Consider the following 15,379-nt stretch of genomic DNA (forward strand, 5'->3'; position numbering starts at 1 on the left):
TACGAGACCAGATGGTGGAGGTTTCAGGCTCTGTGGGTCACATCCGTGCTGTTGTCTCTGTAACACCTTTTGAAAATACAACAGCCTTCTCATCTTCCAGCCATACCAGACACTGGGTTTGGCCCACGGGCCATGGTTTTCCAACCCCTGTGACCCTAGATCAACAACCCACAAAGGGAGAGAGAAGAGAGGATGAGGATGATGAGGAAGAGATGGCGGGTTTTCCAACTAAAAGTAAACCTCTTAGGAGGAGAAAGCTGGTCACCAGATTCCTCCAGTAAAGCTCTAACTCCATGGAGCAAAAAGAGAGAGAGGGAGAGAAGACGCCTAGAAAGGTTTAAGAATTAATCCACTGGGACTTCCCTGGTGGCGCAGTGGTTAAGAATCCACCTGCCAATGCAGGGGACACGGGTTCTATTCCTGGTCCAGGAGGATTCCACATGCTGCGGAGCAACTAAGCCCGTGCGCCACAACGACTGAGCCTGCGCTCTAGAGCCCGCGAGCCACAACTACTGAGCCTGCACGCCTAGAGCCCGTGCTCTGCAACAAGAGAAGCCACTGCAGTGAGAAGCCCTCACACCACAACAAAAAGTAGCCTCTGCTCACTGCAATTAGAGAAAAGCCCGCGCACAGCAGTGAAAACCCAACACAGCCAAAAATAAATAAATAAATAAATTTTAAAAAAAAGAACTAATCCATTAATTCTTCCTCACAGTACTGCGAGTATTTTTTTTTTTTTTTTTTAGCAGTTTAAATTTATTTATTTACTTTTGGCAGTGTTGGGTCTTCGTTTCTGTGCGAGGGCTTTCTCTAGTTGTGGCAAGTGGGGACCACTCTTCATCGCGGTGCGCGGGCCTCTCACTGTCGCGGCCTCTCTTGTTGCGGAGCACAGGCTCCAGACGCGCAGGCTCAGTAATCGTGGCTCACGGCCCCAGTTGCTCCGCGGCATGTGGGATCTTCCCAGACCAGGGCTCGAACCCGTGTCCCCTGCATTGGCAGGCAGACTCTCAACCACTGCGCCACCAGGGAAGCCCCTGCGAGTATTTTTTAAAAAGACAGAGCAGAGCTTTGTAAGAGAGAAATCCATATTTTCTGTGCCTGACATTTATTGAGAATATGAGTGGAATTTACTTTTACAATGAAATCAAGAAGAATTTTACAATTTATAAAAGAAGAAAGACAAGCTTTGCCCACGCCCAGGCCACACTGTGCGCAGGATGGGAGCTGTTATGTGCTCGCTGTCTGAATTTTTAGGAGCTCCCAGAGGTGAACTGCAGACATTAGGTGTGGGTGTTCAGCGATGGAAATGTATTTGCTGTTTAATCTTGCGGGCTCAGTGCCCCCTCCCTTTCCTCAGTGCAGCTCAGCGATCGGCACAAACACCACACGGGATTATCTGTCCTGTGGTTAATGATTTGCACGCTTGCCTTAGAAGGTAAATGACCAAGGACTGCAAACAGGGCGTACGTAGATCCTGGGAGGAGGAGGTGATTTTCAGTACCAGACAATCTGGTGACACAGGAAAGCGCCACTCCCACAGAAGGAACCTTCCTGACTTTCTTTTAAAATAAAGCACTGACCTTTGCACGAATTGTGTGAATGAGGGTGGGCACTTTCTCAGGCAGGTTTTAACAACAACAAAGAATCAGAACATTACACGTGCAGCTAAACAAATTGGCCGTCCTGACAATCCTGCTTAGAGCGTCTGTTTACGAAGCATAATGTGGGATTGATTCCTCCCAGAGACCCGACGGTCACCTTGTCCTTTACGTGCACATGGTGCTGGGTGTTTTCCTCTAATTCATTTCTCTTGGGCTAATTTGAGGCTTTTTTCCTCTCTCTCTCGAAGAAGTCTACCCGGAATATGAGATCTCCCTGGCTTTCAGGCCTGCTTTTACCCTGCGCTCCTCGCACTTTGGTCTCTGGGCTTCAGACCATCCCCGTCTCCGTCAGACCCCATCCCCTGTTCCACCCTCTGAGCCTCGCGGCCCCAAGTCTCCCTCATTCTGGACGCTGGGGGATAAGACCTGGTGCCTCTCACGTTCTCCTGGGGGCCCCCTCCTCATCTCTTTGCATCTTACATGCCTCTTGTGTCAAGGGTCTGATCTGACTCTTTTCTCTCTTTTCACGAGCATTGACCCTGGGAGGGCAGGCGCTGTGCACTAGTTAGGGGGTTAAGTCGTGTGCTTATTTTGCTCTAGCATCGCATGTGGCCGGGCCCCTGTGAACGACCGTGTGATTTAATTTTAAACTTCTTTCTACCCAGGGTGTGATTGCATTCTGTGTATCACGTGGCATGGGATCTACAGACAGTGTGCGAAGCTCAGGAGGGGGGAAGGGAGTCATTGTTTTCGGTGTCCTGGTCATGAGGCTCAAGCGTCTAAAGTCTAGTGAGGGGCTCTGCCAGGCTCCCCAGCGCTCAGACACTGTGCGGAAGGTCAGCGTGCTCCCGGCCATCCTCCTCTCGTAGTCCTGCCCAAGTCCTCGTTCTGAGGCACCTGAAGTGGTTCTTCCAGGCCCCCGGCATCCCTGCAACGAGGCGAAGCCTCAGTGAGTCCGGCGTGGTGGGGGATGGGGGGTGAGCCCGCCCCCTGGGGGCCGGCACAGGGCGGAGAAGGGAGTCTGCTCCTCCCGGCAGCGTCACCCACAGAACAGGCACAGGAGCACGAAACATCACCCAGAAACCGGGAGATGGGCCAGAGTCCCGCCTGGCCTCTGAGAGTGTGGGCCTCACGCACCTCTCCTCGTGAAGGCGGAGATGCGTTGGTCCATGATGCTGGTGGGCAGGGTGCTGTAGCTGGCCATCGGGTTTTGCTTCATTACATCGAAGGAGGAGTCATAGATGATTTTATTCAGAACTTCCTCTGATACGTCTTTCTCCAGGAACTTCAGCATCTTCAGAATTTCCCGCTTTGGATCCTGTACATAGAACAGTCACACAAAACAAATAATTGGGAGTTTTCCATTAGGGGATGACATTCTGTTTGGACAGACTGTGTTTGGGGAGGGATCAGTTAAAGGATCAGCTCAAATTTAGTCAAGGTGTCTTCCTCAAGGGATGGCTGTGGACAATGCCGGACGGTCCCGGGGCCGCAGGACATGGAGGTGAGGGCCGTCCCAGCCCCGAGGAGGCTGACCACAGTGCAAGGGGGGAGAGAAACATGAACACGGCCCTGCGACGCCCGCCCAGGAAGTGCGCTGCCCGCAGGCGTGCAGGGAGGGCATGGGCTTCCGTGGGAAGGCGCGGGTCCCTCCCTTGGAGGAGATCACAGAGGCGCAGAGGAGGGAAAGTGACTGTAGAGTTGGCACAGGGTCTGCCGAGAGTTTAACAAAAGGTCAGTGAGAGGGTGAACGAGGGATCTCACGCTGACCCAGAAACGAGAGTCCTGTGGCCTGGTACTTTCTGATCACAGAGGTGCCGAAGGAGGACCTGTGGCATCTGACTAGATTCCAGAGGACCTCTCAGCGCCGGCCCAGGAGGTAGCTTTGTAATTCTAGGGCACTGATTCCTGGGTCACGAGACTGACTGTGCGATGCCTGAATGACAATGAATGCAGAGAGCAGCCCTGTGTCCCCACGTGGGAGCAGTCCTGCCGGCGGCTGTGTGGACGGCACTTCAGTGTGAGATGTGGGTCTTGGGTGAGGAAGCCGGGCGCTTTACAGTGTGACCTCATAAATCGTCACCATAATTTCCCGAGACACAAACAGAGCTGACGCATGTTTTGTAGGTGAAGAAACATGGTTCGTAAGTGCCAGGATCAATCAGGTTATAAAGGCATGTGATATTTCCTGAGCGGAAGGATCTTCTGGAAATTGTGAACGGAAGGAAAGTTACAAGATTTTTTAAAAAGTAGTTGCAGCGTTTGAGGGTAAAGCTGAGTTGGAAAGGGTGTCGGGGAGAGAGGGGGCCCTTGTGTGGTCACGCCCGCCTGCAGGCCTGACTGGTTGGTTCCACTGGAGGACCTGGTGGGAAGTGACGGTGGCCGCACGCCCCTCACCTCCCTCATGTCCCCGTAGAAGAGGTAGAGGACGCGGTGCCGGTCCTTGGTGTCCCACCATCCCTTCACGTGCTCGTACCAGGAGCCCCACAGCACTGAGGGGAAGGAGAGAGGTGGGGCGTCGTATCAACCTGAAGCTCATAAAGCGAGCATGGGTGTCTCAAATGAAAGAGGATGTTTAGTGAAGATAACCAGGATTCTTATTTGCAGAGACAGGGATTTTTAATATTTAGAGAGATTATTAAAAGTACCCTGGATTCCCTGGTTTATGTTTCCACCCTTGAACTTCCTCCCCCGTGAGAGACTATCCCAAGGGCAGGGGTGCAGGGTCTGTATTCCTCTTGCATCGCTGCATGGTACCCAGACCAGCGTTTTGTGATAAATATCGTTCCCTAACAGGCTGATTGTGAAAAGAAGCCTTGAATTAATTCTGAAGAATCACAGTGACCGGATGTTTGGGCCCCTTTCCCCACTGTGATGGTGAATGGGAGGAAGCGAGGTGCATGGTGTCCTCTGCCAGCCCCCAAAGCCACCCTCCGTCTCCTTCTGCTGCGAGGTTGACCCTGGGGTCGGTGTCCCCGGGCTCCTCCGTCCTCAGGGTCCCACCTGGGGGGCAGGAGGGTGACGATGGTGTTTATTTCCCTGCAGGCTCCCTGTGGCTGACTGCCTCCTACCAACCCACCTGCTAGGGACCCTCCCCTCCTCCCCATCGGCCACACCCCAGAGTCCCGTACCATCGCCGGTCGGGTTCGGTACACTGCCCACAGCTTTCTACATAGTGTCTTAGCTAAACCCTCGCCAGTGACCCTGTCTGAGTGCCACCTGCATCCTCCCAGAACCTTGAGCAACACAGTTGGTCAGCGAAAGCCCTGCCTCTCCGATGTCCGCGGCTGAGGGAACAGGGAGGCGTGAGCCACCATTTCCTCTTACTCACCTTTCCCCTTTGAATGTCTCAGCATATTCCGCCCAGGGCCCAGGGTCCAGCACCATCCTAGTCATTCTTGAGAGATGGTAGTAGGACACCAGAGAGTCCTTGGCATTTCTGGCCACATGGGTGATCTGAAGTCAGCCAGGAGGGGGATGGAGACACTGAGAACACAAGACAGAAAAGTTACTGAGTGATTAGAAGAATCTTAGACCATGCCGCCTGAGTGACTAGACTTGCATTTTCTGTGACTGTTTCTTCCAGTTTGCCCGACACGGTTCCAGTTTACAGCTGTGGTCGTAGTGTAGTCAGTGACAACCTGCCCTTCTCTTTCAGAGTGTCCTGGTTTGCGTGACAAGTGCTGCAGCCACCCTCACTCTGATGCTCCTGGAGGTCAGAGAGGCCACGGGGCATTTCTCAGGGTGTGAGAGGGGGGTCCCCTGGCTTTCACTGAGCGGGGGCTGTAACCAGGTTGTAGGGTGGGGACCCTCTGCCTTATCCGCACACCAGGAACCGCAGCCTCACAGATGACTGTTATCCGTGATAAGATCACAGGACGGCGCTAAGTCCGCCTTGGAGCTGCTGGTGACCTGTCCCCTCCCGGGAGTGGTAGAGCTGTGGTCCGGCTGCTGGCCTGCTGCACGCCTCCACTTCCGCCCACCGGCTCCCCAGGCTGTGTGCACCCTCAGCAGGGAGCCTGTTCCCCGTGTCGCACGTACTCGTTAGAACCGTGTATGAGTCCAGGCCAGTCACCCGGGTGGTGTTTTCCTCTGAGCGAATTAGCTCAGGTCCTGCGGCCTCAGCTTCGTTTCCCCCACGGCTCCTCCCATGAGCCCAGCCCGGCCGTGACTCTGCTCTCTGCCCCTTTCCTCCTGCTGGACTTCTCTCCAGTGTTTACGAACGTGCTCAGGAAGCCAAAAAGGATGCACAGCAGCAAGGTCTTATGATTAAGTAAACATATATCTCAATGCTTATGTTGGTTGTTGCTTTTTTTTTTTTTTTTTTTTTGCAAATCAAAGCCTGAGTAGCTGGAACAGGGGAAGCCCGGGCTGGATGGGGAGCCTGTTGAAAAGGCCTCTGGTCTGGAGTCAGATGTCCGGGTGAGAGCGAAGGCCACACACTTACATCTTCTGAGTCTGCGGATCCATCTGTGTGAGCCTCTTACTGCTGCTGTGCAAATTACCACAAGTGTACAGGTTTAGCACAACAAGAGGTTGACCCTCCTACGGTCTGGAGGCCAGGTCTCCCTGGGCTGAATTCCAGCTGGTCGCAGGACCAGCTCTTGCTGGTGGCTCGAGGGAGGATGTACTTCCCTGTGGTTCCTGGAACCTGAGGCCACCTGTGCTCCTCAGCCCGGACTCCGCCCTGGAATCACTCCAGTCTCTGTGGCAGGTGTCTCCTCTCCTCCTTCCTCCTTTAACCTTCGTGCCTCCCTCTCATCAGGACCCTTGTGTTGATGCTGAGGGCCACCCAGGGAACCCAGATAATCTCCCATCTTGAGATCCTCTACTGAATCACACCTGAAAAGCCCACTCTACCATGTGAGGTGCATTTGCAGGGGTTTTGGTGGCTGGGGTGTGGATGTCTTTGGGCACTACTTAGCTCACCACTCTATCGTAAGAGGAAAAGCTCGGACTAAGCTCCGTCACATCACCTCCTACTCTCAGATGATCAACAGCTCTCAGCAGATAAAGGGGGTGCTGCCTTCAAGATTTGTACATTTTTTAGAAGGCCCAGTTTCACAAAAAGAAGCTGTTAATCTGATGACAAACCAAGTGTTAATGCATCTTCTGACCTTGCATCTGCACTATAATTAGGAAGTCATGTTGGTTCTTGAGCAGCAAAATTAAGGTATCAGTCTGTGGGAATAAACCAAGAAGTTTTCAAAGCTACGGTGACCTCGGTGTAATCTCAGGGCAGCAAATCAGGGATGGGACAGCAGTTGATATATGGAAACCTGTTCGATTCGATGGCATCTTGTTTGGAGATGGGAGATGGACAAGATGAAGTGATGGAGCGCCATGGAAACCAGAGCAGAGAAACTCAAAAGCAGCCACTTGCACTGCATTTCTGAGCCCTGCACCCAGGAGAGTGTCCTGGCTAAACAGGCTTGACCATGTGGTTTCCCTGGAAAAGGCTCAGCCCAGAATGTGGAAGGGTCTGCAGCTGGGTCTCCAAAGTAGCCTGCCCACAGGGGAGATGTACGGTCCAGCTGAGACAAGCATTTGACTCTGCTGGATGGCTACACCTTTCACTGCAAATCTCTAAGTTGATATTTGGTGTATATTCTGTATTTCATTGACTTCCAGACTCACTGATGAAGCTGACATCAATAAGAAACACTAGGACATTCAGTGCACTCTGCATTTATAGGATCTGAATTTGGAAGTGTCAAAATAAGTCAAAAAACTTAAAAATGGAAGGCAGAGGCATGACTGTTCCCGGAAGCTTGTCCATGAGGTGGACCGATTTCCAGACACTGAACGTGGTCCTGGGGCGCCCCACCCTCCTTTGTCTCGCTCCACCTCCCTCCTCGTGGGTTTTCCCTAAATAAACCCCCTTCACGTCTTACTGTGCCTCAGCTTTGCTCCTTGGGGGGCTCACGCTGAGGTAACTGACTCGGCCAAGCTGGAACAGCCCCCAGTGGAGGTGGCCCCCGCGCCTCCTCTTTTCCTGTTACAGGTGGAGGTGCCCTCGCCCAGAGACTCGCCTGGTGAAATAACCCCAATTCCTGGCCTGTCTCGTGGGAGCTGCCAAACGGGGGCCTCCAGCTGCCTTCTCCAGTGTGGACAGTAAATGCGCCACGGCACCGGCTGAAGCAGGGACAGCGGCCCTTCATCCCGTCGTTAGAGACGCGCTTGCCTCCGGTCGTTAGGCCACCGTGTCACCCCGCAATAGCCCAATGGCGCCAGCGCTGAGCCTGGCCGCCGCCAAGTGGAGATGCACAGTCGACTCTCAGTACTTAAGTGCAGAGGTTCCTGCCCTGAAGGCTCCCAGTCCCCGTACTACGGAGCAGGCAGATGACACCCAGAAGCTCGGGCGCCTGCTACGATGCCCCAGATCCGGCCACCTAACGTTTTACACGCTCGGTCCCGGTCCCAGAAGCCGTGCAGCCCCTATTCGCTCTCGCTCTCGAGGGCACCCCGTTCCCTTCACTGGGCTGCCGTGGGTTTCCTGAAGGTCTCCACCACCGCACACAACCTGTGCAGATGAGATCTGAACTCACCCTGCCAGCCCACTGCCGCCCCTGGCGTCATATAGACGGGCTTCCGCTCCGCTCTGCTCCAGAGGCCTCTGAGGATGCCCTTAGGAAGACCTACACCCGGTGGTACACGCTCTGCAGCAGAGGGGGTGGGCTGCTCCCCGCTGAGATTCAGGGACGGCACTTCTGTGGAGTTTCTGGGCTGGGTGTGGTCCGCTGGGGGCCGTGAGATCCCTCCACCCCGCCAGCGGGCCCCCTGCCACTGAGGCACAGCACACGCTAGGTCTCCTCACCCTTGGGAGACAACACGCAGCACGCTTGTCCATCCCACTAAAGCCTGTTGGTGCGGTTCCGTGCAAATCGGCTTCTTCCCACTGGGGAGCATCCAGCTGAGGGCCCGGCCCTTCGCCCCTCTGGGCTCAGAAGCACCGGCCGCCTGACTGTGCCTGAGTCCTGGGGTCTCTGGACTGAGTACAGCCCAGCCGGCTGACCGTGGGTTCTGGACCAAAAGCGCCTCCCCACAATGCCAAACTCTGGCAGCCTGCTGGGCCCTTTTAGAGACAGAGGTGTTCATAGCCCACACGGTTCCGCACGCAAGCCCCCATCCTGCTGGGGCCAGGGATTCAACCCGCAGAGGCGCGGCACGGCCGCCGAGGCCTCACTGTTAAGGCGGAAACGGCACCTCAAGGTTGTCAGGGGCTTTGCGGATTACAGGGGGATGAGGTTTCCCCGAGCTCAGCCCCTTGCCCACCGACACTGAGGTGCAGCTGGTGGCCCCCCCAATGCGACCCCTCGAGCAGTTCGGGGAGCCCCTTGTGTTCTTCACCAGTGACCGCCCGCTGGACAGCTGGGCCGAGTCACCCTGCTGGTGCACCCCTGGTCGAGCAGACCGGCCCGACTGGCAGAATTGGGGGCAGTGCCCTTGGCTACACAACAGGCCATACAAATGAGACCCCCAAGGGCGCGCATTTTTCCTGACTCTGGGCAGTAGCCGATGGGTTGGCAGTCGTCTGGACAGTGGCAACAGGATAACTTCATGGTTCAGGGAGAGCCTCCCTGGGGGGCCTCCACCGGGAGACCTCAGACACGTCCATTGTGGCCGCCCGTGCCTCGGCACACGCCAGCAAACACCAGGGACACGTCGTGAGGCCGCTGCGGACTCCTTATCCAAACCACAAGCCTGTTCCGAGGCCGCCCATGTCTCGGCCAACAAACACCAGGGACACGTCGTGAGGCCGCTGCGGACTCCTTATCCAAACCACAAGCCTGTTCCGAGGCCGCCATGTCTCGGCCAACAGACACCAGGGACACGTCGTGAGGACGCTGCGGACTCCTATCCAAACCAGAAGCCTGTTCCGAGGCCCCCATGAGCCCCTCCCAGGGTCCCAGACAGCCCTGGACCACTCTTCCTCCAGCGATGCCACGCCCCTGGCAGGGTGGGGCGGACAGCGCCCACTGACGGGGCACACAGCCCAGGTGATGGCAGATCACTGCCCCCATTGTTCCCCCCAAAACTCTGGACACTCTTCCCTATGGCAGATTGATTTATGGGACCGCTGCCAGCCTCCGCTGGTGCCACGGTTCGCAGCCACCATTACGGGCACCCGTACGGTCTCCTGCAGAAACTCTGCTTCCCGCCACGTCACCTCCTCCTTAACCAGGTCGATGCTCCTCCCTTTTGGCCCACCAGACCCCACAAAGTCAGATCAAGGTGCTCATTTCACCTCTAAGGTGTGCAGTCATGGGTCCAGAGCACCGAGTCACGTGGGGTTTCCACGCAACCTCCCAGCCCCCGGCGGTGGGCTCATAGCGGGGACCCAAATGACAGGCCACTCAAAGAAACGCTCCTCAAGCATTTTAAACAACAGATGGTCCCACATGGACAGAAATTTAACCCCTGGCCCCGGTACAGCGGAATTCCCAGCCCTCAGCTCTCCAGCCCTCACACCAACCGCCAGGCTTCTCCAAGCCTCCCTGTTAGCACTTGCAGAGACCCCGCCCCTCTGACATCCTCGCCAGGGGAATGTCACGCCACCATTCAGGGTTTCCGACCGCCTGGCTGTCCTCCATGTGCTGGCGCCTCGAGCGAGGGAAGGCTGTGCAGAGTGACCCTCGTGCAGCAGAGAACCCAAGGGGACCCCTTGGGACCCTCGTGATTACACAGGTTTCTCGGCCCACACGATGGCCCAGCACCAGCCGAAACGCTGAGGCCCCTGGCTCTGCCTCACGATTCAGGTTATGAAACCTCATGAATTCAATCAAATGCATCAAACACGTTGCAGGAGATTGAAATTACAGCTCCAGGATCCCCTGGCAGGACTGTGGACCCCAGGGAGAGGAAACGAGGCCTCCACCTGGTGGACGTCAGTCACAAAGGATCCCCGGAATCAAGGGGTCACTGTTGGTGACTCAGGTCAGGTGTCCGCCCCACCTTAGACAAGAGGTGATGACCTCCTGCTCCAGAGCAAAGACGCTTGGCCTCGGTCAGAATCAGACTGCTCTCCCCAGAGGAGGCCCCCAGCCTGCCCGGCGCACACGCTCTCCTTTGGCTCTTCCAGTTGACAGCCCGGGTTGCAGGCTTGCTAGCAGACCCCCCGGGGCTGCCCCGTCCCGGGAGCGGTGCTGAGACAGAGCCAGCCAGGTGGGCCCCTGCTCCACGGGTGCCTGGGTGTCAGATGCCGCTGGCCCCGGTAGGAGGGCCTCGGCCACGGCCCCACGGGCATGGGTTCTGACCCGGAGCTCAGCTTCTTCTACCTTAAGTGGTGCCGAGTGATGCTGAAGCCCGTCAACTGCCTCCTGACATCATGTCTCTATGAAGTACATCCCGGGCTGGGGCCGGCCCAGTGTCACTGGTCAGGCCACATAAAGCTACGGTCGTTGTCAACAAGTGTGGTGTTGGCATAAAGAGGGACACACAGTGGAAAAGAACAGAAAAGAAAACCCAGTATGGGTATACGTGTATGGTTATTCGATTTTGGTGAAGGGGCCATGGGAATTCGATGGGAGAAAAGACAAGTTTTTCAACCAGTGGTGCTAGAAGAATTGGCCCAGTCAATCATGGGTTTTCAACAGGTAGTAGTTTACAAGTGAAGCAAGATTAGGTTTTGAGAGGTTTAGTAACTTGCTCAAGGTCACCCAGATAAGAATCCAAACCAGAACTGCAGCTGGACTGTTTGATTCCAAAGTCTGTGCCTTTTCACCACTGGCTTGTGTCCTATTGCAGAGCTACACTTTGCTACTGTTTACTCTGTAAAAACATGTCCTTTATTCCTGATTGGTTGCAGACTCTTCAAGGGTGCTGCCTACCTGCCTGCCGTTGTTTCTTAGTATCTCTGGTGTGAAGCACGTCCTTTGTTGATAATAATGGTACCATATATAGTTTAGCTTGATTCTCTGGCAGACTGGTTGTAGATAAAATACAGCAGAAGACATTCCTCCAGGAGATGGTAGCACAGTGACACGGAATGAGGTTCCCGCTCGCTGGAGGCCAGCAGGCCTCACCCCACCTCCACTGCGCTGGGCGTTCGTGCCTGCTCTGGAGGAATGCGCTGTCTGAAGCCACCCAATCATGTATTTTAGGAGACGGGTTGAGGGGTCTTTTTTCCCAGCCGAAGGGAGTGTGTTGACCTGAACCGTCCTCAAACTCCTTCCCAGCACCCTTTGGAAGTATTTTCTAGAAGGCCGACCGTGGAGATAACTCTCCTTCACCTGCACACTAGTCCAGCACAGGTTACAGCCCGCAGGTCCCCACGGGCACGTGCCTGATTTGAGCGGCGGGGGGAGGGCCCCCTCCATGAAAGGATGCCGGTCGAAGGTCCTGGCCCGCTGGCTCTTCTGCACATCCCTGTTGTTCTGGATCATGCCCACAATCTCCTGGGTCCAGGTCACGCCTGGAAGGGTTAGTTCTCCTCAGTCCCACCGACTCACTGTACAGCTTCACTCGATTTCCTTGATTATGCACATATTCAGTAAAATTCACATTTTCTTGTGTTGAGCGGAATCAGCTCGCTTATCACCTGCTCTGAATGACACCCAGGGAGGACGGGCCTCTGCTCTGAACACCTGTCCCCTCTCCTCACTGTCCGGGTCTTCACACACACCTGTCTTCTTGTGAGACCATGAGCTCTACTGAAGCGGGGGCTGTCCTTTTGCTCCTTTGTCCTGCATACCTCATACCTCACATAGGGTTTTGTACCTAATGAATGTAGCTTGAGTGAAAGAATATTGACTCAAAGGAAGGTGCGGAAATACAGAGATGAAGTAGACGCTGTCCCTGCCCCAGCAAGCTTCGAGTCGTTTTGGAGGAGATAAGATATGACAGAGGCTGCTTCTTGCCTGGTTCATACCCATTCTTCTCTTCTTTCTCAAGATAACAGAGCCACAGTTTTTAGCTGGACATACAGCTCAAGGCTCACAGGTTGCAGTTTTCAGTCTTTCTTGATGCTAAAGGTGGCCATGTCATTACATTTTGGGAAGCTGTCTTTGAAGGGAAGGAACATGACCTTGTTCCTCCCTTCCTACCTCCTTGCTGCTGTTTGGAATGTGCATGTGATGGCTGGAGCTCCAGCAGTCACACTGGACTATAAAACCAAAAGCTAAGCCTGAAGATGGTGGAGCAGAAAGTTTGAAAGACCCAGGGTTTCTGAGGATCAGTGCAGCCACCATTTCATTTCACCTGGACTTTTAACCTCCAGACTACTTTTTCTTTTGAGTTTTCTGACACATATAGCCAAACTGAATCCTAACTGATACAGAAGAGGGGTGTAAATAGACACATGGGTGGGCAAAGAGCTAGACTGTGCTCCCTGCCCACCACATGTCCATTTTCCTCTTCACACCAAAAGCATTTGGTGCCTCTGACTCTTCGCCAAGCCTGGTGCTCACTGATAGGTAAGACAATATACAGATAACTGAAAGGTGAACGGTCTCCAGTAAGAGCCATAAGGGATGTGCAAAGGGCCACGGGAGTTCAGAGGAGGAGGGGCAGCTCCCTGTGGAAGGGGTAGGTGGGCTCAGCCAAGGTGGTCTCTTGGCAGGGAAGGGTCAGAGCAGGACGAGAGTGTCCACCTGCATTAAGAAGCCAGAGCATCCCAGGGAGGAAGACCTTGGGAGCCAGGATGAGGCCGACGTATCTCCCACGTTGGGAAGCGTAAGCAGGGCTCACGGCGGGTTTGAGAGGTATTGGGGGAAGGGGTCAATGAGGCTGCAGAGAGAGTGCTGGGAGGGTCTGGGGGTTGACTGCATAATTTCCAAGGTGAACTGAGAACAAATTTCTGATGAGGTGCAGTACCAATTTAAGTTCAGACCTGAGCAGGAGAAGTGCAAGCCAGACAGAAGGTGATTCTTGAGAAACTGAAAGCTTCCGGCAGGAGTAAGCAGGAGGTCCCTACCCTGGTTTACTGCCCAAGCCTGGGCGGCAGTGCTGTGTGATGGGAGCAGAGAGAGGCTAAGGAGGGCGTCCTGAGCCAGAGAGGACAGAATACATGCCAGCGTGATCAGGAACTGTGGAGAAGGGGGTCTTCTGGAATCTTCCTGGTTCTGAACATCCAGGGTTTCTCTTGTGAAGTCCAGTGGCCATTGAGAGACTTCCCCAGACTGGTTACTGGTTACCTCCCTCGCTCCCACTGCTTGGAGTAATGAGCACGTAACTCGGAGCGCCCTCAGACCTTCCATCCGACTTTCCATCCAGCCCTCTGGGCTCTGGGGTCCCTACTCCTCCACCCTGCACGAGCCTGGCTCCTCCGCCTCTTCCCACCCTGACTTCCCCACAAGCTCCTCTCCATTTCATAGAATTCTGGTACGTGTTTCCCCCCCCACCCCCCGCCCCCTTCCCACAGTCCTCGTGCAGGTTTGGACCCGATGCTATTCACACTTTTCCACTCAGTTCCAGCTCTGTCTCCGCTTCCGGGAGAGCCCAGGGGAGGAGCGCGGGGAGCGGCAAGTCTTCCCGGAAGGAACCTCTGCGCTGTTTCTCAGACTCTGTGCTTTCAAGTAGTTTTGTAATTGATACAGTCCTTTGATCACGTGGGATTCTGCCCATCTCTTTCTCTATCAGGGGCCAAAATAAAAAGGAGGCTCTTGGCCCCTGTGGGGTTGGAACTCATAAGTGAGTCTGGTTTTCATTGTTCCAGGGTCTGGCCGTGGTGAAAACCTGCGATTTTAAAATCGGGGGTCCCTCCAGGTATCCCGGCTCTGCTGAAGCTGGCTTCCCCACCACCACTTTCTCCAAACTACCTGCCTTTGCATGGGTTACAATGAGCAGGTCATCAGGCTTGGCTTGGAAATTCCAGATTTCTCCCAGTTGTCTCTTATTATCTGGGTCAGGAGGATTCCATTCACTTCTCTGGTTTCTGGTTGCAGGTATTTCTCCTCCAGGGGGAGATCTTTCATTTCCTCAGGGGACATCTTTCTATGTGGACCTATTTCACAGGTGCTTAAAAGAAAGGGGTGCTTGTGTCATTTCTAAAGCTTTGAACAGTCATTCCTTTTTTTTTTTTTTTTTTTAAGATTCTCTGAGAAAGTTAGGAGAGATGCATTGGGAATTCATTATTACATTTAAGGAGAAGAGAAGTAAAAACTCTGGGAGCCTGAGCATTTTAAATAGCTTCTTTTCGGGGTGTAAAGATGACGAAGAAACAAACATGATCTGGGGGAGGTAATCGCCCGGAGGGAAGCGCAGCTGTGAGGTAGGCGAGGCGGTGGTGCCCTGAAACCGAGCAGGGCCCTGTGGGGCTCCCGGGCATGGAGGCCTTTTTGTCCCCCGTTTCTTATAGGCAAGACTCCAGCCTCCATGACCTTCCCTGAGTTCCAAAGGGCAGATTCGCACAGTTGCTAATCAAGGGAGGGGCAGCCGAGAGACCACCTGAGGCAAGATTAAAGGGACCAGAGAAGCTCATCAAGATTAGGAGACCAACCACCTGAGACAAGATTAAAGGGACCAGAGAAGCTCATCAAGATTAGGAGACCAACCACCTGAGACAAGATTAAAGGGACCAGAGAAGCTCATCAAGATTAGGAGACCGCCCACCTGAGACCCTGCACACACGCCCCCAGTCTGGTCAGCAACCCCATCTTGGGAAGTACTGTCATAAAGCTCCTCATCAAATCCTTCTGGGTGGGGACACATAGTTTTTCGAGGCAGGAGCCCGCTGTGTCCCCCCTTTGCCTGGCCAAGTAATGAAGCTCTCCTTTCCTCCTTCATCCAAAACCGTGTCTCCGAGACTTAATTTGGCGCCGGTGCACAGAGAAGCTGTG

General features: G+C 54.5%; 1 protein-coding gene across 1 annotated transcript; it reads right to left on the bottom strand.

Moving 5' to 3' along the window:
• Positions 1–1,920: 1,920 nt before the first annotated feature.
• LOC103008775 (sulfotransferase 1C1-like) lies at positions 1,921–14,530 on the bottom strand. The gene is given in 7 exon segments (XM_028167764.2): positions 1,921–2,497; positions 2,499–2,529; positions 2,739–2,919; positions 3,999–4,093; positions 11,887–12,015; positions 14,360–14,416; positions 14,419–14,530. Coding segments are annotated over 7 exon segments (915 nt in total). The 3' UTR covers positions 1,921–2,187.
• Positions 14,531–15,379: the final 849 nt, after the last annotated feature.

The sequence above is a fragment of the Balaenoptera acutorostrata genome, chromosome 12 (genome assembly GCF_949987535.1).
Source record: "Balaenoptera acutorostrata chromosome 12, mBalAcu1.1, whole genome shotgun sequence".
Classification (NCBI taxonomy): Eukaryota; Metazoa; Chordata; class Mammalia; order Artiodactyla; family Balaenopteridae; genus Balaenoptera; species Balaenoptera acutorostrata.